The sequence below is a fragment of the Calonectris borealis genome, chromosome Z (genome assembly GCF_964195595.1).
Source record: "Calonectris borealis chromosome Z, bCalBor7.hap1.2, whole genome shotgun sequence".
Classification (NCBI taxonomy): domain Eukaryota; kingdom Metazoa; phylum Chordata; class Aves; order Procellariiformes; family Procellariidae; genus Calonectris; species Calonectris borealis.
Genome location: NC_134352.1, coordinates 63,636,036 through 63,658,831, shown reverse-complemented (window position 1 = coordinate 63,658,831; position 22,796 = coordinate 63,636,036). Strand labels below are relative to the sequence as shown.

The window sequence follows — 22,796 nt, the reverse complement described above, 5'->3', positions numbered from 1 at the left end:
TTTCTTAATACTATACACTTTTCTAAAACTCCGTTTTCTTAGTCTGCCTTTGATTAATTTCCATTCAGCCACTTGGGGGGAATACCTTATTTCTTTAAATATTAACCTTTGGTCAAATTCATTCCTTCTTCCCAAACATGGCACAAGGCTTATGAAATCAGAGGGACAGATAGTGAGACACATAGGAGCCTCCCCGACCATGAGACAGAGAAGCAGTTAAAGGGAATGCCAAAACTGAGCTTCTGCACACCCAGTGAAGTTGTCACTTCTTGGTATATCGTACAAAGAGGTCTGTCTTTGGAACTTTCTGCATTACAAATGCTAAAAAGACTGACTCCTTGATTTCTTACTCATCATTCAGAAACACAAATGTGTTGAGGCACTCCGTTTTGATTTTCTAGAAACTTTTAGGACTAACTGCCAGAAGATACAAATTATGGTAGATCAGAGGCTAGTCATTTATCTACCGACAATACCACTTCATACCAGTTCACGCTGCTTTCTTTACTGAAAACAGTTACAGTGGTGTTACATTAATCTGAACATATTGCTCCAGAATGTGGTATAAAAATTCAAGACCTTCATGTTACTCTGAGCTTCAATACACGGGGTACTGTTTCACCTCTTCAGCTGATCATAACAACCTAGAAGCACAAGGTATAGCTAACCATTCCTCCCAAACCCCATTAATTGCATGGATATAAGACAAGGAACATCAGTGAATGATGGATGTTTCCTACAGGCTGGGGTAGGACTTCATATCAACAAAGCATCACTTTCTCGGCTATGGGATGTCTCCCTATGGAATACCTAGTCTGCAGCAATGCCCGCATGTATCTAGTTCAGTGTATGATATCTCATAAATGGAAAGTCGTATGCTATATTACACATGGGAAAGGTCTGACTGACATCTTAGATTATATTATGAAATGAAGAATAGCCCTCACATACAAAAAATACAGCTTTAAAAACAACTCGTCTAAGCAATGTATATATTATAATGAAACTTTCAGACCAGTGTTAATGATTATGATCCATCTTCAATATAGATATATATGTTGGGAGGGAAGAACTTAGATGACCAATGCAACAAACTGAGCCAGAGACTGAGAATCTTGAGTCAGATGAGGCAACAAAGTTACAGGAACACAAGCAAAAGAAATACTGTAAAATCAAGCACTTGATCTTCTTGTCCATTATCTGAGGCTGGTTTACAGCTGCATAACTACATGTAACTCTTTAGGAAAAATAAACCTTTCTTTCTAAGACAGAAAAGAAACTTTAACCTTAAGTTTTCTTATACTAATTATTTGCACTAGGAGAGCCAAAATAAACATAGTACTAAGAGTGAATGAAATGGGTCATTTTCAAACTAAGTATCTTGACGCAGATACATGGCTAGAACTTCCTCCAGTGCCTCAGCATGTTAGTTAGACACACTGCTCTCACAACATTTATGGAGAATGAAGCAAAGAGCAGGGAAGGGTCATAGAGTGCACCAGTGAAGAATACTTTAAAAATTTCTAACAGTAAATCTCTACTATAGCGAGAAGATGGAAGGCATGCTTGAACAAGTATTCTTGTATTAGATAGAAGACCTAAAGGGTGAATTATAATTTGCTTGTAAAAACCGCCAGTTTGTTTTATTAGATACCAACTTTTTCATAAACTTTGTATTCATTTATTTTTTGTAGTATGTTGTACTTATTCTCATAGTAATTAAAAAGGTGTCATTTAAATCTCTATGTATTTCATGTAGCTTAGAATGTCTATTTAGAGCCTACATTGAAAAAATAAGAAAATTGTCAGCTTCCCTTTATCTGTAAATGTTACCATAGTTTTAAATTGCCTTTTCATAGTGACATTAGAACATTACAAGGAGGGAAGAAAGGGAAAACTAGCATGTTTTAGCATTATGTTGTTCAACAAAAAGTGCATGAATGGGAACATAATCTACTATTAAAAAATAATGTTTTTCCCCTCCTACAATATCAGAGCTATGAACTACATGTAACAAAGCACAATTTCTGTGTGGACATACATGGTAATTTTCTAAATTATTCTCATGTCTAGTAGCAGTGAAATATTTGTCAATTGACATGATGTTATGGCAAATTTTTTGAGAAGATACAATCTTCATATTTTATGGTTCTATAGTAATAGAAGGTCAGCACTTTTTCTTTACTTTTTTAACCATATCCCCCATATCATGTCATAAGAGAAAGTTCTCTTCTTTCTATGTAGCCCTCTATATATTTCTATCCAATGTTATAAAAATACTGGTTATAGCTTCATAACAGGAGGCACATTGCAACTCACTCTTAAATAAAATCACAAATAAAAGAAGAAAGAATAAAAAAGTATGGTCTTGAAAAATCAGTTTATTTTCATTTAGGATCACAAACATTGATAGCATGTATTGAAACTACCTCATATTGCATTGTTCCCCTCGAGAGGAATCAAGGTTAATTAGTTACTTCATTTTCTATTTCCATGTCTTAATATAGATTTTAACCTTAACTGCTGATTTCCTGCATTTGGAGATCATTATATGGTCTGGAGCATCCCTAATCCTTTATTCTGAAGTAATGCAGAATTTAAAACTTTGACTTTGGTGAAACATATTACTTCCTGGAAAACTTGGGAAACAAACTACTTGAATAATGGTAGCTTTATAACAAGCATACCTGCCCTAAAAACATAAAATGTATGTTTTTATAATTAAACATAATTTTAGCATACTTTTATTATAACATTTTTCCCATTTACTTCCTAAGTGTCATTCTTCTCTGAGTTATGGCTGATGATCAAAAACCCCATCAAATAAAATTTTTATGTATTAGCATAATTAATATTAATTACTGTTATTATTATTACATCATTAATTACTGTAATAATGTTATTATTAATTCTTAAATAACATATAAAGCTCTTAAAAGCACAACAAATTCTAATTTCTAAAAAAACGCAACCTATTCAGAAACCTGAACTTTCTTATGGCGAAATAACAGACTTCTATGGGAATATTAGAAAAAGTAGAGTACAAATTTCTCCTCCTCGTTTACATTGCCGTAGCTATCCAGCTTTCATGCCACAAGAGTAACATCAAGTAAGGTTTGTGTGCTACACAAAGCCAGAGTATTAATGCATCAGGTCTCTACACTGTAGGTCAAAGTGGAAAGTATTGGCTCTAACCAGGAAGCAAACTTCTAAGCTCAGATTTTCTTTGGAAATTCATGATGCCCTGAAGGTTATGATAACCTTCCTCTTCACCCCCATTTATTCTTCTTACACTTTTGTTAAGATCTGTGAAGTGTTATGACATTCCTTTTCCTTGATTAGAACGCTTTCATGTTAGACAAATCATTTTAGTATTGTAAATTCTAAACTTCAAATAATATTTCACAGATATTTAGACACAAGCTTTTTTCATATTGTAAATATAAAGGTCACAGAAAACAGAATTGGTTTTTTAGCCTTATGTTTATGACATTTCATTTTATGTGCACAAAACATAACTAAAATTGAAGTCCCAATGAAGACTTTTTTATAGAAGTTGCAAAGTTGCATGCTTTTATACCTGCAATATTACAAGGACAGACATAAAACAATGTTCCTTTAACAAAAAAGAGCGGGGGGAGGATGGGGGGGGAAGGGGAGGGGAGGGCGGGCGAGAGAGCAAGAATGTGATTACATATGGTCTCATGCTGCTTGTCCAGCCAAAAATTGGACACATTTTGATTTGTTTTTTTTAACCAAAAAAAGTTGCTTAAACTGTCCCTAAAAATTTAAGGCATCATTCTCAGTCATTCCTAGGCATCTAACAGGACCTTAGGCATCTAGCAGGGACAAGTTTTAACTTGTTCTGGCTAGTGTTGAGGTGTTCATACACTGTAGATTTGAGACAGTCTGTCAGCCCTCCTATAGTTGAAGATGGAAGACATCATCATAGACAAAACAATGATGACAGCATCAACTGGAGATCTGTTCATGGGAGAGCTGACAGGAGGTGGTATTAGTACAATTCATCCTACTTGTGTTTCAACTGTTTTTGAAAGCTATTTGAAGTTTGGTATAAGTGTTCCTATCACCTCAGATTGGAGTATTTTCCTTCTAGTTGTACAACACATACATTCCTTGACACACACGTCTTCTAGAAAACATCTCACTCAAACTTAGGTCCTAGAATGCAGCTGAAGTTTGACTGATCAAACACGAAGCTCACTGATCACTGAAGAATGACGAAAAGACAACCAGCTTCTGAAGGTACCTGTAGGATTTCCTAGATTAGAAATTTCTACTCCAGCACTGAAGACCAGCTTTCTCATATGGGAGGAGGGTTATTTATGCTATTTTTCTACTTTGCATACAGACTAAAAAAAGACTTTAAAAAAAGCGCTAGAATTGCAGGCACATTTTAGTTGTATGAACTAATTCAGAATTAAATACATGCTTGAAAATGTTGTTGTTGTTGTTGATCTTCAAACCAATTTACTCTGTTAGACTATAATCTATCTTATTATTTCTTACACCTTTTTTTCATTAAGATATGACTGCCAAACTCCTCTGAATTTCAATTCTTTACATATTCTATAAGGCAAGACAATTTTGACTTTTCAGAAATTACTTTAGCCACCAGTCTTTTCTCCCTGCTCCTTCCATACAGCCCTCAATAGCTGTCTGTCATTAGTAAATTCTTTTCTTACTCCAAGTTTTATGGGCAGCTCTCTGTTCTAAGCCTAGTCCACTAACCTCATGTTTTGACATTTCCTCCCCTTCCCCCCCCTCCCCCTTTTATTTTATTTGTTCTTTTTCACTTTGTTACTTAGTTTCCGGAACTTAGCTAACTCCATAGGACTGCAACAATGAATGGCACAATGCCTTTCTTTTAGGGATATACCCCTTTCAATGGAACCTGGAATTCCTTATCAGTTCAACTAAGGACCCTGTACAGCACACATGGGGCAAGCTAGTTGTTTTAGAAAGTATCCAAATTAAAAAGCATAGAGCGGAAAGCCACCTAACTCAGCTGGTAGGGAAACAGAAAATGGGACTGGATTTTAAATTTTACAAATTGTCTGAGCATAAGAGCATATTCAAGCCTGCAAATAGTTCCTTTCTTCACTAAGAAGAAAAAGTCCAACTTTGCTTGATAATGCAGGCGATACACATTCAATTCTCACGCCTGCCATGAGAAATCACTGGTCGTGATTTTTGCTTACGAGAAATCTTAAGCATTTCTTTGGTATGAAATATATAATAGTAGGAAAGTAAGCATTCTGTAAGTCAAGCATCATAAATCAAATTTTTAGAGACACTATTCTGAAGGCTAAAGGGCCCACTTTGAATTTTATCTGATTCACGGAAGTATTAAGAGCAATACGAGGCTGTTCTCAGAATCATGCATAGGGAGAAACAACCATAAAACTGTTAGTCTAAAACCATACTCTATGTTCTCAAGAAAGAAACATAGAGTTAATCACAGTGTACAGTCATCTTCAACAAAACCAGCTGGTTATGAGTCTCAACTGCACACAGCTTATCTGCACCAAAACTGGATTATACACATATAAAAACCACAAGTGGTAAGGAATGGAAGCCAAAAAAATATTTAAAAAAATACTTATAAATATTTAACAGAAAGTATGACTGACCATAATAATCACACTCACACTCTCAGTCTCTTTAAGTCTTCAAGACTAAGTGCTTTTCTGGATAATATTCTTCAACCAGATGGAAGTTACTTGGATCAATACAAGGTTAAATGAGATAAATTTAATACACTATGATATACAGAAAGTCAGACTGAATGATCTAATGACTTCTCATCACTCTGTAATTTAATAAACTACTAGAAACTAACAACAAGTTGAGCCATAGTTCCATCAGGCAATCTTACAAATCCAATTTTGGAGAAACTGTGAATAATCTATCAAAATACATGTACTATCATTACCGTTCTCTTTTAATCACAAGAAAATTTTATTCCTTAGCTCAAGATTTTTTAAAAAAACTCAGTATTCCATGACAACTATATAATTAATATAAACATGACCTTTCAAAGTGCAATCCTTCCATTCTAATTCAATGGAGTGCTTTTTTGTTGTATGTTATATATTCAGTGTAGACATGTCCCTTAAATGCTTCTATTTTTCATTTGACAATGAAGCCAATTTCCTATTTCCCATGTATGTCTGAAGAGAAAAACAATCATCACGGTACAGCCAAAGAAAAAAATTTACAAGGCTCCCCGAAACGATTATTTTACTCACATATGCACATACCTTGTAGCAGGTACTAGGAAGCAGGAAGTTGAGAGGAAATAACAACTTCCTTAATTTAGTCATAGAGGCATTCATGGGTGGGTGAATGGGAGGTGATGCATGGATAGCACAAAACATTATAAACCTTGAAGACTTTTTGCCCACATATTCTTCCCAGCTTTTACTGAAGGTATCTACATGGCATGTTCATTTTTAGCACCAAGCTTGCAGTGCAACTTTCTTTCATCACTGTGCATTGGACAAAAGCTAAAAGAATATGATTTCTACTTCTTTGCAAGCCAGCATTTGACATGTCATGCCAGCTACAGGATGAGGTGAAAGCCTCAAAGAGCTAAGATTTCAGAATTTTAAAAGACCTTATGTATAAGAAACCAAAAGATATGGAATGTAGAAAACACATATGGTTAAAAAATTCCCTGTGATCACAGAATATATGCTATTGCTATGTTGTTTTTCTCGGATTCTAACCAAAGTCTAAGCTCTTCAAATCAATTCTTGTCATGATGCCAGCTTTGCATGATAAAATAGCTGCATATATTTAAGTTATTTTCATGTAACTATGGAATCACTTGCATAAAATATGTAGTTGCATGACATATGGATTAGAATGAAGATGTGGTATTGGAAGATTGTTTTCCTTGTTAAACGTATGACAAATCCACAGCAATGTCACCTATTACTATGAGAGATGTTATTAACAAGAATTTCAGAACTGTGAGTGATTTGGAGGAGCTCTTTCCTCAACAGTGGAAACATATTTTCTTTTCGCCTATCTTTTTCAACTCATGCAAGTGAAAGAAAAAAAGGAAGTAAATGAAGATGAGGAGAATTACATACGTTTTAAATTATTTGTGTTCAGATCTTACACAATTGCTTTTGGATTCTAAAATTCACCTACTTCAGTGCAACTACCGTTTTTTTCATACATAATACAAACGAGATCATACTTGCCCAGTGATTATCTCACATGATAGGTGGGCTGGAAATAACTGTTTACTTCCAACTCCTTTTTTTGATCAGCAGATTGATAGCTTCCGTTTCAGTCTGCATTGGAACTTTTAGCAGTTGCATCAGCTAATGATTGGAAAAACATGTCATCCATAACTCAGTGTTTGTCAACCCATGTAAACAAAGAAGGAAACCTCTTGATAATAGAAGGTGCCTAGTCTTTTTAGAGTCATCACACTGTAGTAAAAATGCTGTCCTTTGAAGGAAGACCTGAAATATTTCCAGACCAAACTCTACTCAGATTGTATCAGTCTCATAACATCATGCTCTTTAAAACAACATGCTGATGCTTAAAATGTAACAAGTGATGCTATGACTGCTCTATGACTGTTTTATATACTTCATGCTTGAGTGAAAGATGACTAAAAGTGTATGAATATTGACAACAGAATCAATGTTTTCATGAAGATAGTTTGAATTATATTTAAGACAAAATAACAAAAAGCAAAAAAATTACCTTTTAACTGCTTTTGTTTCATAAAGAAAGGTAGACAAAAGTAAGAGGGGGGAAAAAGAGAAAATTTGCAAAGCCAAATATTTAAAAATATGAAACAGAGTAGGAAGGTTGTGAGCCAATCTCAAAAGCACAGATTTAACTGGAATCTGAAATCAAAGGGTAAACAATGAGTCTTCAGTTCTAAATTTAAAGCCCTTGGTACTATATTCTAAATAAAATGTACTGCCATGAACACTACAAACAGAAACATGGAGCACCAGAATAGAGATGGTACAGCCATGCAGGAAAAAAAAAATCTATTATTAAACTAATATTAAAAAGGTGATACATTAAAACGTATTCTTTTTTTAAACTCACTCACTTGTGACCAATCTCATGTGCAATGGTAAAAGCTGAACCTAGGCCAATGTCTTCATTAATGCTGCAGCTCCTTTCAGGCTCACACATTCCAGCCACAGAGGCCAAGCCTGAATAAACAGAAGGAGACACAAAGGGTCATGCCAAGGTGTTTCAGTCTTAAAAGCCCTAGTTATAAATGCCTGGATTCTTTTTAATAACCTCTATGCACAGAAGGAGCAGTTGGCAAAAGGTTAACTTTCTAGTCATTTGCAAAATCACTGGGGGGAATTTCACTTTGCCGGCTAGACATTAATATTTTTTGAACTGCAGTCAGTGCTGGAAAATGTCTAGACTAGGGGTTAGATTTATAAATTTTACTTCTGGTAACTTGGGACCACCTAGTAACTTGAGCCAGGAGAGGGAATTCAAGAAAGCATTTCTATTTTAACATTCTTGAACCTGAAGAAAGCAAAATGTATCCGCATTATTTTTCTAAAGAAATCTGTTTAAGTTTAGTGGGTTCATAAAAACATACAAGCAACTTTTTTACCTATGAAAAGCCCCACATGGTATGTTAAAAAAATTAAAAAACCAAAATTGAATGCATCAATGAAGAGAGAAGAGACATGTTCATAACAAGCATTCATTTAACCATGGAAGTCTTTTCCATTTATCACCCATCATCTTCTGGAATTAAAACCTTATTGTATTACAAGCGCTTTTAAAAACTTTCTTTAGAGAGAGAAAGCCACTGGCATGTACAGAATATGGCTCTTCCATAACTTACACACTTCTTCAGCAACAGATTATCACACAATGTACTGCACTCATAATTTAGTGCCACTAGACAAAGCTCTAAGCATCAGATTTATTTAATGTATTCCTCCCTAGAGTTTGTTATCTGAAAGAAGCAGTAATCCTTTCTTTAAGGGAATTACCTGCTCAGTTAACTACACTATAACAAAAATATGACTGAAAAAAGTGTCACTTTGGTTGGGGGTGGGGAGAATGGGGCAGGGAGTGGGGAAGAGAGAAATCATACTCTCTCTCTGAGTAGGCACTTCAAATTATTCTGTTTCGACTACCAGGAAGCAAGTAGTAAGATGACAAGTGCTTCCTGGCTGTGTCCACATTAGCAAGTAATTTGGAGCCATAGGATTGGGTCAGCAGAGTGATATTGAGGCTCCTCACATATCTTTGTATGTGGCCTGGACACTCTACTTTGGACTATTTTAATCCTGTAGGCTGAACATACTCACTACACATGTGGTTCAAAGCTTTCTAAAGGGAAAAAATATTACAGGATATCATGACAATACAGCCCATGTAGTGATTTAGACCCTAACATCTCCCATAGGCACATATGGAGCATTTAGGGAGTATGTGTTCTGACTTAGTTTTCTCCAGAACAAATCTAGTTTGCACACACCAAAACTACTCTGATAACCAAACTGACATGGGCAAAAGGTGACAACGCGCGTCTGCAGAATCTGCATCAAAACAGTACTACTGCTATAAACAAATCATCAGTGTAGACACATCCACTGACGACAGGGTAAAACATCAGAAAAAAAAAGACTATCCACAGAGAAAAATCTGTGTATTTTTTGCAGTGTGCAACCTCTGTAGAAAATACAAGAATTATAGTTCACCTATGCTATTCTAGTTGCGTAGGACATTCTGAAGACAACATGGCAATAGTTATATACCAACTGTCATGTTCCCCTGCAAAGTCCACCACATTTGAGCGATAAAGTCATCTCTATCTTCAGATCTTATAACGAAGCACTTGCTTCAGTGACTTACAGGACCAGATTAACATAATTCCACACCATGTTTGCAGAAAGTGACAGAGATCAAATCAAGAACTCAGTCTATGGCTCAGATTTAAAAAAGGAGTTGTCCTTCACTGGAGCCACAGACATGCTGCAAAGACATCTGAGGTCAGTCTTTCCTAAGAGGTTCCATGAAAGATTCCCTGTTTTAGGAAACTGGAATAGGAGAGAGATGTCTATGCCACATGAAATCCTTTACCTCTATTTCTTCCTAGAATACCAATGATTCAGGTTTCTTTTGACCTTTTGAGACATCTCTGAGACTTTTGTTCACAGACTCCTTAAATATATGCTTAACTTTAGTTACTGGAGGTCAGTAGGACTTAAGCATATTAAATGCCTTGCAAAAGAGGGCCACAGGGCCTTGTCTCTTCTCCAATTCAATGCCTATAATGCAAATAAATTCTAATGGTTGTGTTGCCAAGGGTCCTATAACACTGAGTTGGAACTGATACCATATGTGGTTTTTATTTAAAAAAAAAAAATCAAGCTTTTTGTTTAATAAAACATTTGCCAAAGTCTATCCTCTGTTACGCTGGATTCAAGTGAAGCAGAATTTGCCTTTATGCCAAAGTCTGATACAGTAAGAACTAGTACATTAATGATCTGTGTTAAAAATATCACATAAAAATATTAAATAGTTCTTGCCTGAATGTACGCTTTTTCAAACTTTCTTTTTTTAACACTTGCAAAGACAATTCTATGACATCAATATAGATAGTCTCTTCAGTTTTCTCTCCTCCACACAGATGTCAAAGAAAATCAGTTACATTTAGAATTTCATCACCATCATTATTTGCCTTTTACTAATACATGCTGTAGATATTGTTTATATTTACAGCAGGCAAAATTTTGGTACCTTTTCCCATGTAAACTACATCCCTGTGCCAGAAGCGTTGTGCTGATTTGAGTGGGACTTGTAGAAAAATTAACATGAGTGAAGGCTATCAAAGCATACAGTAACACAGGGAAAGACAAAGCAAATACAATTATGAGCTCTGGCTGAGAAAAGTATTAATAATTTGAAATAGCCAAATTAGAATTGTATCTTTAATTACTTCTGAGAAAGAGGTTTATGAAACGATGCAAATCGAAAAAAACCATACAAATAAATGTTACATTAGTCTTTGAATAATGTTTCTTTCATATATTAAAGCACTATTAAAGGTAATAACTAAACTATAGTAAATAACTTTTCGTGACAAATTTAGGTATGGAAGGAACAATAGCTCTCCATCCTGCACCTAACATTGCTACGTGTGCTTCTCCATTGTCAAAGCATTGTTTTAAGGAGTTTCAATGTTACTGTAATTTATATCACTGTGGTACTTTTCTCTAAGTCTGTAAAAGGAAGAGTCTGAAGCTGTACTCCCTCTGTACCACAGAGCAACAGTGTAAACTTCAAAGCCTGTTTCTTTTTTAAGTTTTTTTTTTGGTTGGTTGGTTCGGTTTTTAACTTTCCTGAGGTCTTTTACTTGTATTTTTTAATTAGATCATGGAGACAGGTTAAATGGAAATAAACAGCAAGTTGTCTTCTGTAAGAAGTAAGTTTGAGTCATCTGCTAGGTTTTGTCAGAACTAAGCTGCCAGAGAAGAAATACACAGCAGCAGCTCACTTAATTTAAACTTCCAGCAATGTATCAAAGCCAAAACCCACCTAGGTTACCTTTCATTATTCACGTTTCTAAAACTGCAAAATTTTGAAAGCATGAACTTAAAAAGATCTAATCAGTCAATAAATCAATAGCTGAGTATAAAGCAAGGAAACAGCAAATACAAGCTGAAATTTCTCTTTATAATCTTACCTAGTGTTCCACAAGGCTTGTTTTTATAAGTGCAGATATCATATCTGTTAAGGAGAAAAAAAATAGATACAATATGTCAGAGAATCAAATTTGTCAGATATTTTGTATATTTATCACGTATCTGTATCATAGTTCAAGTTGTCAGACCGCAATCGGCTTAATTATGTGCAGCCAGCTGGTGTCGGCATTTTCTACACTCTGGTGTAAACCGCAAGCTGCAGTACACTCACAGCCGCTGGCCTCAGGCCAGTGGGACACCTGCCAGTAAGAAAAGAATGGTTAAAGTGGATCTTTGTAATCACCAGCTCCATAAAGCAATCTACCGTGCTGTTACGAAGTTACAGCAGCATGTCTATAGACTGTTACTGATTCAAAACAATTAACTTTTACCTTTTGAACATAACTGGAATCCTCTTAAAGTCTCACACTTACCAACTAAACAATATTAATTGTAACTCCTACTATTTAAACTTTGATTCTAATTAAAAACTCTAGCTCTCAATTATTACACCAACAATTATATTAAAAAAAAAAAATCTTATCAACTGCCATTATAGTTCCCTTCTCATTATCTTCCAATGATTATACGTGTCTTAAGAGTATACTATAACAAACTGAAATGAAAAACATTTTTGCGAAAAGCTAAATAATATCTTTAAAGGAGAGTTTTCATTATTTTAGATACAATCCTTCAAATACAGAAGCTCAATGAGTTTTTGTGCAGTTAACATGTAAGTATCTGGAGCTGAAAACGGAATTAAAGTGTTTTCTGCGGCATAGCTAATAATAATAGCAGTGGTCATGCAGCAGTCAATTCATTAATTACACTTTCATATTTTGAATATGCAATCCTACGATATGGCTAGTGATATGAGAACACTTCTACAATGCCTTTGATTTTCAAGGATTTATACCGATTTCCTTGCAGTAAGTTTCAGAATAACTTATATTCTTTTGAATGGTGAATGGAAACAAAGATGAAAAGATACCATCTTTATGCTTTAATTTTTAACCCAAATAGTTACTAATTTCAGGTCACTAGACATTTCTGTTAAAAATAACCTAAGGACCGTTATCACGTAGGAGTCTGGATCACGAGATATATACCTTTCAGTGTTAAAAGAGTTAAGGTCTGTCTGTAAGCCAAATCCATGGACAAAATAACAAAGCCTAAAATTTGGAACAAATCCAGCAAACTCTCTATGCATGTAGACTGCTGTGACCACATGGAATTCCTGTGATTTTTAAAGGTACTGAGTGTAGAGCAGTTTCTGGGATTAAGCTCTAATATTGAACTCAAATGTTCATATGCACTGATCTCATCAAGGTGGTTCAAACTCTGCCATCCCGTATGCACATAAATCTCTCACTGATTTCCCATTTGCTGTTTAGAGAGGGGGAGGTAATCAAATCAGCATTCTTATATAAAATGTGTTGGAATACAATCAGGTTTTGCATGTCACAAAGCTTTACGATGACATAGATACAGAGAAAAAGAAAGATTTTTACTGAGTATTTCCTGCCTTTTACATATTAAGGAAGCAAACTTCTTATTTCTGCATTTAGGATAGAACCTGAACCTAATCCTATTGAAGTTCATGCAAAATTATACCTCCAAGAAAGCAGACAGGGCTCAGGCTTATTTAGTGAGAAAACCCAAACTTGCTCGAATTCTTTAAAACGTAGTTTAGAACTGAACACAAGGAAGTCTATGCAATACACAGGAAGTATTGGTCTTCTAATGTTTTTTAATATCGAATGCTCATAGGAAAAAAACAATTAAAGGCATACATCCTCAGATAAAATGGATGTTTAAGAAGAAAGCCAGTTCCACTAAACTCAAATAAAATGTCACTGATTTCAGCAAAGCTGAATCTGCTTACTCTCATACAGGTATGAATCTGAAGTTACTCCTCACCTTCAGTACAGTTTCACAAGGAACTGTGATAGGAGAGAATGATATGAATTAAGTTGCTTGTTCCTGTTACATTTTTAAAAAAAAAGGACCATGGTATCCTTCTATTTATGCTGGGTAGCGAGTACTCTTCATTATGCATAGGCTAGCACTTGTAAGAAAATGTGATGTTAATTAGATAATAAAACTAAGGAAAACATAATTTTATTTTCTGAAACACCAATTATTTTTGCAAGAACATATCCAGGTAGTAATATATTCTAATTATGGCTTCATTAAATATTCAAATTTTATAGGCAATAATTAATTTCCTGTAAGGAGCATTCATATACTCTCTTATGCCTCAGTATAACAGAAAAAAACCTCTAAGTTTTCCACGTCCAATGACTTACTTTACCTACATCATCTTCAAGCTCCATTTTTTTCATTTTTTTCCTTTCATATGCTTGTGGTTTGTTTGAAAGCTCTTACCATTTTTATGTACCAAACTGCTCGATTCCAGCATTTGCTTCTCTGTACGATTTAAGCAAATCAGCCTAATTTGTCTTTTTTGGTTTTGACACCACTTCCTCTAACTTTATTTTGAATTTCCAAGGAAATCATTTAACCCACAGAGGTTGAGTTCCAAAATGCAGAAGCCCACAGCGTCAATACTTGCCAGATAGTAGCTTCAAGTCAAGAAATCCCCGAAATGACAAATCATCCAGATTACCCATGATATGAGAGAAATCTAATTGTTATTTAAAAAAAAAACAAAAAACAAAACCAACCAACCAAACAAACAAACCCAAACACACACAAAAAAAACACCACAAAGGTGAAGATGGGTCATAGTTGTCACCTGGACCTTAGTAAATACTTCAGGGGCCAAAGAAAACCAAAAGGTAAATTCTCAAGCCAACAATTATCTCAACCAACCATTAAAAATGGTAACAGTCACAAGAGTTATGCAAAAATGCAGTTTGCAAGATGTGAATATATTTTCTTTTTGATTCATTGACAGAATGTGTAAGAGGGTCACCATACAAAACCTGAATGTAAGAATACAGATTCTGCAGGTTGCAGAAAACCTCACTATGAGATGGCAGCCTGATCATTTTGAGACAGCCAAGGAAATCCTTTGCCCAAGCTGGAAGAGATGATCATATGCCTCCTAATAAAGTGGGTGCATATGTCCCCCTGACCAGGCTGAGGAAGTGGAATGTGGAAAGAGGTATGAGGCAAGATTGTTTGACTACATGTCCATTCTCACCCTGAATGGATCAGAAGTCATTTGATGAGGCAGATGAGGAAGAGGTCTGGGACTTCTGGGCACACCTGCAGGGCTGCTGAAGAGCCACATCAGACAGGTGGGAAATGCATGATGGATGTACAGCTGTGACTGACAACTCTGACTGACACATCAGCCAGAAGGAAACTGCAGAGATAGTCTATTATCAGTTCAACAGGACGGTCAAGAATTAGAGCAGCAATAGCCTCCTGTCATGCTACGAATCAAACAGGAAGTGTTAGTGAGCCCTCCAAGGGCACTTAAAAAGGAAAAATTCCTTGTCTTTTTTGGCAGGATATGAGCATGCCCCATGCTAAAATATACATCTATACCACTGAAATAAAAAGTGAAAGGGACCACGCTCCTGGACACTGAAATTCTATAATCTTGTCCTGGTTTTGGCTGGGATAGAGTTAATTTTCTTCCTAGTAGTTGGTATGGTGCTGTGTTTTAGATTTAGTATGAGAAGAATGTTGGTAACACACTGATGTTTTAGTTCTTGCTAAGTAGTGTTTACGCTAGTCAAGGACTTTTCAACTTCCCATGCTCGGACAGGTGCACAAGAAGCTGGGAGGGAGCATAGCCAGGACAGTAAGCCAACTGGTCAACGGGGTATTCCATACCATATGACGTCATGCTCAGTATATAAAGTTGGGGGAAGAAGAAGGAAGGGGGTCGTTTGGAATGATGGCGTTTGTCTTCCTAAGTAAGAACTACCCATGATGGAGCCCTGCTCTCCTGGAGGTGGTTGAACATCTGCCTGCTGATGGGAAGTAGTAAATGAATTCCTTGTTTTGCTCTGCTTGCGTGCACAGCTTTTGCTTTACTTATTAAACTGTCTTCATCTCAACCCACTAATTTTCTCACTTTTACCCTTCCGATCCTCTCCTCCATCCCACCAGGGGGAATGAGCGAGTGGCTGTGTGGTGCTTAGTTGCTGGCTGGGGTTAAACCACGACAAATCTGTACTATCATACATTTTTATAAGTCTATCAAATTGTTAAAAAAAAGTTCCTTGCACCGATTTGGCCCATGAGAACGACTAATCTCAAAGAATCCCCAGGAAAAGGTCAGAAGGCGGCCTCACACAATTATGAATAGGCAAAACATACAAAGATACTCTGTTTCAGAGAAGTCAGCTTATCATTGTGGACACAAGAACTTCTGTGAAGTGGTCCTCAGTGCAAGAAAAAAGTCACTGACATGTTTATTTAATTTATTAGTGTAGATGTAAGCTACGGACTATCTCTAGAAGAAGCCTCAGTTATCTGCAACTGTGACTTGCTAAAAAATCCCCTTCCTTTGCAAATCTGATTATATGATCCCGATCATTTGAGTAGGACACATAAGTCAAATATATAAGAAAGATGACTTCTCTGTAAATACTGTAAGCACTGTTCAATCTTGTCAGGTAAGTTATTTGCAGCTACAGCCAATGCCAGACACCTTACAGGAAGACAGACATTTCTCTCCCATCTAGCTGTACATTGCACAGAAAGGAGAGAGGATTCATCCTGATCCCTGCAACCTGTCAGCTTGGGCCTAACGCATGTAAATGTGCAACTATGAGTTGCAACAGAGAGTTCTATGTAAGCTAGTGTATTCCCTTATTTAAAAAAAAAAAAAAAAGACATACAAATTCACAGCTTTGAAGGCTAGAAAGCATCACAAGGATTCAGTCATACCTCCATCCACCCTTAAAACCCTACCCATTACCCCATAAAAAGGTAAGTAATTTATTCTAGAAGCTACATAGGATAAAAAGCTGTTCCTTAAAAGCTATTCAATCTCACATTAAGAGTTGTTTTCAACATAATTTGAGAACACCTGTACTAGATTATCCAGTTCATCTGCCTTTCAGCACCCACAGCAGTCATTTGTGGGTGCTTGCAGGGATAACAGGTCAGCATAGACTGATACCCTCCCCTGATAGAAGCTCCCAGCTTTGTGGGTCAGGGAACTTCAGAGGTAGAGATTGCATCTTAGTATTTAATTGATTTTTCTTCGAAGGTCTTTAGCATTTAGTTAATTCCTCTCCAATCTTAAAAAAAATTATTTCAGTGTCCATCTGGGGGATGTTGTTATGCCTTTATCAGCAAAGTTGAGTCCCTCTGTCCCAGTAGACACCTCTTTCATGCTGAAATTTTTTTTTTAAATTTTCTTTTAAATCAGATTAATAAATTGAACTTTGTCAGTGTCGCACCACTACTCTGTGGCCTTTCTGCCACCTTCCTTTGAGCTCTAGGGCTTTTTAAACTTTCTGAAGCATGTGTACTGCAATTGAAAAAGTTGGTCTATTAACAGTAGAAGATACAAAGGCAAAATGAATTACTTCTTCTTACATGTTAATGTGTATTTATACATTCAAGGATAACATCACCCTTTTCACCACTCTGATTATGTGAAATGGCCCACTAAAGGAAAAGAGTCTCTATAAAGCACCGTTATTACTAGCTGTATGTTACTGGGAATGTCCACTGTGCCAGAAAGGACTATCTGCATCAAATTAACACTGAGACAGAAATATACCTGGTAACAGGATGGGATACATATGTGTATACTAGCATTGGATACACTCTAAAGAATTTAACTAATCAACAAAAATAACCCACACCATACATTTTCTTTAAGTATGATAAATGAACAAAGCATGAAAACTCTTATTAGAAATGCAAACTGTTTAAAATCAGTAAGAAACACAAACTACTTACTTATACGCACATAAACCTACTCTGAAAATACCTGAAAGCTACCAATATCACTGAGATAGATATTGACAGAAATAACTGAGGTTTCTGAAGGAATATTTCTTAATGAAAAAGAATTTAGGAAATAAAAAATATAATCACAGCAAATTGCTGAGGAAAAACGTAGCAAGATGGCTGGAATATAAACGTAAAAATTGCATGAATATAGGAAAATTCAGGCTACACAAAACTGACAAATAGTTATGACTGAACATAAAGGTCTTTATAACCTTGAGACAGCTGAATATGTATTTCACATACATAATGCTACAGGATTTGCCAATTAACCTGCTTGAAAAGATTGTCAGAAAAAAAAAAGCCCAAGAACTGGTTCTGTCCTGACTAAAAGGAAACAGAGCTAACTACTACAAATTATTAAGAGTTCATTTTTAGGAAACGTTTCTAAATATGTTATCTCTGACAGGAAGGTTTTATTTTTCACTTGTTTTAAACCAAATTATACTTTTTATACTTTTTGACACTTGCTTTTTATAATTGTAGGTTTTGACAATAAGCTATTCAAATAAGGCTGTCCTTTTCATATACCCTTGCTCAATGAGAAACATAATGGGTTCATTAGAATTTTATCTTTTTTACTTTTTATTCTTCATGCTATGCAACATTATTTATCTATGCACCCAATCATGTATGTCTCATATTTGAATAAGTGTTAAAAGGCCAGACATAAAAAAAAACCCTATTTTAAAAAATTAAGTTAGTTCCAACACCTAGAACTATACACTGAACTACTGCTGAATCAAACTGAAATCTCACACTTCCCTTGAAGGTATCAAAAACCTCAAGCTATCTGACAAGTTATGGAAAATAAAAATAAAAAAACAGTGAGTAGCTTGTAGTTTCACCATATTCTTTTGCAAATATACTTGGCTATGATTAAAAAGTAGTTATTTTGCAAGTGCAGACAATGTCATTAATGCTAGAGAATTGAATAGAAAAATAGCTATAAAACAAATACTGACTTGTAGTCAGTTTTTATAAAAAGCTTTGTATCATAATTCTTCAACAGTTCATCACTCTTAAGAAAATGTGGTCGTTCATTAGATTTGCACAGGTTACAAACAGCAATACTCTTCATAACACAATACTTTTTGACGTCTTTCTAAAAGTTTTACTACAGCATATCCTTAGCCTTACAGAAAGTGGTACACCGCAACAGCATTCTGCCTTAAAATAAAGTACACGTCTTATTTGGTTTCTTCCTCAAAAACCTCAAACCAAAAAGAGCTATTTAAACCAAGGAAGGAAAAGCATAATATACATGTTACACATCACTCAACAGAAATAGCTTTTTCTATTATTAGTTTTCCGTGTCTTTAAAACTGCCATAGACAACCAAAGTTTGGCTCTTTTCTTCTGAAAGTCCACTTAGCTTGGGTGGATAAATGAAATTCTGAGTTACAGCTAGAAAAACTATTACTGCTATAAGTTCTAATTCTCCTGATTTATATGAAAAGAAATATTTTAAATAATTGCATTGTAGATGAAACATTTCCATACTACTTTTTCTAAACTGCTAAGGCAGTCAGAACAGTAAAAATAAACTCTGTTCTGAAACAATTTTTTTAATGCTATCATTTGTCTTCATCAATTTTGGCAATGTAACATTAGAATAGCAGTTGCAAATTTACCATAATCAGTAGTATTATGGGTGTACTTAGGACAGATGTACAAAGCCGATTTTGAAATTATCATTTAATAAAAGATTCTCTCAACACAAATTCCACCCCTAGAGTGTCTAAAAAAATTTTCAAGTAAGTTCACGAAAAATACATCAGCAAAGAGGTTTTTCTTCAACGTTATGTTGATGTGTCACGCAAGCATATAGCAGAGTTATTGCAAAAGATACTAATTACATGAAAATAGAGGACTTCATAGATGAGTTTATAAACAAAAACAGTTCTAAAGACAAGATGAAGACCCTGAGATGGTTCTCAGCTTGAGGCTTACCCTAGGCCATGATACACCATTTCAAATTACTGACAAAAAGTCATCTACCAAAAATCAGAGGACTAGCTTTAAAATCTTGTTATTTTGAGGAAATAATACATTCAGGCTTTTTAGTCATCATCTGCTTTCTAAGACTATCTTTGTTTATGTACATTTTTGGCACTTTTCAGAGTTTATTCTACAGCCATCCAGACTAAAAGATTCCTTTTCCAAGGTAAGCCATGATCCTCATATAGAAACATGTCCCCACCAGCTACAGCAATGAGAAGAGAATAAAGTAATGGAAAGTACAGAATAGCAAGTGCTACAAGCTGTTAGGTCACGATCTAGCTAAGTATCTAAGACAGACACTTATAGAAACTTAAAAGAACAATGTCAGTATTCTGCTAGTATTAAAAAAACAACTAAAACAGCATAAATACTGCTGACTGGTTCAAACATAACACTTGTCACAGAGCAATCTTTGCTCCTATGGAAGTACTATTAAGTGGATTAAAATTAGGTAGCATAAAAATACAGATGATTCCTTGCTGACTGCTGACGTATTATTAACATCATTTGAAGCTCTGGAAAGACAGAATACTTCCCTTCCCCACATTCTTCTTCTAAACAGAACCTTTCTGTAGACCATACATGACTACAAAGTAAGAAAGTACCAGCTCAACCACAGTATTATGAAGACTAATGCACATTGTACAAACTCATTAGACTATTTTAGTTGACTATGTAGACGCTAGAATTACTCTAGAAACAGCTTTATAAGCAAACTCTAGCACTGAAGAAACAGCCAGGCACTTGTGGTTTCAAAGCCTGCTCCTTGCAGGCCTTAGACTAGCAATGTCACTTCACACTCTGCTCTGCCTTGATTTCTCCATCATTAGAAGTTACCTCTTCCTTTTTTCTATTCTATATCCAGTATGTACAGGCTTGCTACTCTAACTCATTCCTCCCTCCTCCATGTATTTTCTTTTGTGATCCTCAGTGAACATAAGTTCCAGCAGAGTTCTCTCTCCACAGCTTTAAGATTACCAGAGATCAACTGATGGTTCAAGCTATCGTCAACTAGCTTATACAATAGGCCTATCTTACTACAAACACAGTTTTGAGGAATATCCACATGGCAGTCCACAGCAGCATCAGCCTAGCATAGCTACCCAAAGATCCATCTTGCTTCTTTCCATTTTTACACCCTGCACCAAGTTCTGTGCTTCTGCATTTAACATCAGCACCCAAGTTAGCTAAAGAGTTTTGACTGAGTCTTCAGTATATTGGAATCACTTTACTGATAGCAGTACAGACAGCATAAGCCATCACACAGAAGGAGCTCCAGGCCTTCTAGCAGTTGTAGCCCAATCTTAGATGAATCCATTCTTCTTCTTCAGAACATGTTAATTCTATTTCAAGCTAGGCTTTAGGTCTCCTTCAACACTGAGCCTCCTCAACCAGGCATCTTTCAACAAAATCATTAAAATATTCTTTATCTGGATAAACCATATGTAATTTCAAAATTATAGACGTTTGAAAATTAATTATAATAGTACGGCACAAAGCTTGCAATGCTGGAGACTATGAACCGATTGCCTCCGATTGCCTCCGATTACTACCCACTACTGGTTATACAGGCTGGCAGTGAGGAGGTTGCAGGGAGAAGTCCCGAAGGGATCAAAAGGGACTTCAGGGCACTGGGGCGACTGGTGGGAGGATGGGGAGCACAGGCAGTGTTTTCCTCGATCCCTTCAGTGGCAGGGGGGAACACCGAAAGGAACAGGAAAACTCATCAGATCAACACGTGGCTCAGGGGCTGGTGCCATCGGCAGAATTTTGGCTTCTTTGACCACGGGGAGGTTTACACGGCACCGGGCCTGCTGGCGACGGACGGAGTTCAGCTGTCTCACAGGGGGAAAAGGATTCTCACATGTGAGTTGGCCGGGCTCATCGAGAGGGCTTTAAACTAGATTCGAAGGGGGAAGGGGATAAAACCAGGCTCACCAGAGATGAGCCTAGGGACCACACGCCAATGTCGGGGGAGAAATCGGCAGCCCAGCTCAAGTGCATCTACACCAATGCACACAGCATGGGCGGCAAACAGGAGGAGCTGGAAGCCATTGTGCAGCGGGGTAGCTATGACTTAGTCGCCATCACGGAAACATGGTGGGATGAGTCTCACGATTGGAGTGCTGCAATGGATGGCTATAAGCTCTTCAGAAGGGACAGGCGAGGAAGGAGAGGCGGTGGAGTAGCCCTGTATGTTAGGGAATGCTTCGACTGTCTAGAGCTCAATGGTAGTGATGACGAGGTCGAGTGCTTGTGGGTAAGGATGAGGGGGAAGGCCAACAAGGCAGATATCCTGCTGGGAGTCTGTTATAGACCACCTAGCCAGGACGAGGAGGCAGATGAAATATTCTACCAGAGGCTGGCAGAAGTCTCACAGTCGCTAGCCCTTGTTCTCATGGGGGACTTCAACTTTCCGGATGTCTGCTGGAAATACCACACGGCAGAGAGGAAACAGTTCAGGAGGTTCCTGGAGTGTGTGGAAGATGACTTCCTGACGCAGCTGGTAAGCGAGCCCACCAGGGGAGATGCCTCGCTTGACTTGCTGTTCACGAACAGAGAAGGACTGGTGGGAGATGTGGTGGTCGGAGGCCAGCTTGGGCTTAGCGACCATGAAATGGTAGAATTCTCGACACCTGGTGAAGTAAGGAGGGGGACCAGCAAAACCGCTACCATGGACTTCCGGCGGGCGGACTTTGGCCTGCTCAGGACACTGGTCTAGAGGGTCTCTTGGGAGACAGTCCTGAAGGGCAAAGGGGTCCAGGAAGGCTGGACGTTCTTCAAGAAGGAAGTCTTAAAGCGCAGGAGCGGGCTGTCCCCATGTGCCGCAAGAAGAACGGGCGGGGAAGGCGACCGGCCGGGCTGAACAGGGAGCTCTGGCTGGGACTCAGGAAAAAAAGGAGAGTTTATCACTTGTGGAGGAAGGGGCAGGCAACTCAGGAAGAGTACAGGGATCGCGTTAGGTCGTGCAGAGAGGAAATTAGAAAGGCAAAAGCCCGGCTAGAACTCAACCTGGCCGCTCTTGTGAGAGACAACAAAAAATGCTTTTGTAAGTATGTTAATCACAAAAGGAGAGCCAAGGAGAATCTCCATCCTCTATTAGATGCGGGGGGGAAC

The 22,796-nt window shown here is 36.9% G+C and overlaps 1 protein-coding gene across 3 annotated transcripts in view; it reads right to left on the bottom strand.

Moving 5' to 3' along the window:
• The window catches only part of ADAMTS6 (ADAM metallopeptidase with thrombospondin type 1 motif 6), a 150,265-nt gene that overhangs the window by 80,556 nt on the left and 46,913 nt on the right, over positions 1-22,796 (bottom strand). For all 3 annotated transcript variants that reach the window (XM_075136489.1, XM_075136490.1, XM_075136488.1), the window contains 2 exons: positions 11,729-11,772; positions 8,111-8,216 (listed from right to left, as the gene is read on the bottom strand). In XM_075136489.1, the coding sequence (XP_074992590.1) occupies positions 8,111-8,216; positions 11,729-11,772 (150 nt within the window). The remainder of the gene's footprint in view (positions 1-8,110; positions 8,217-11,728; positions 11,773-22,796) is intronic.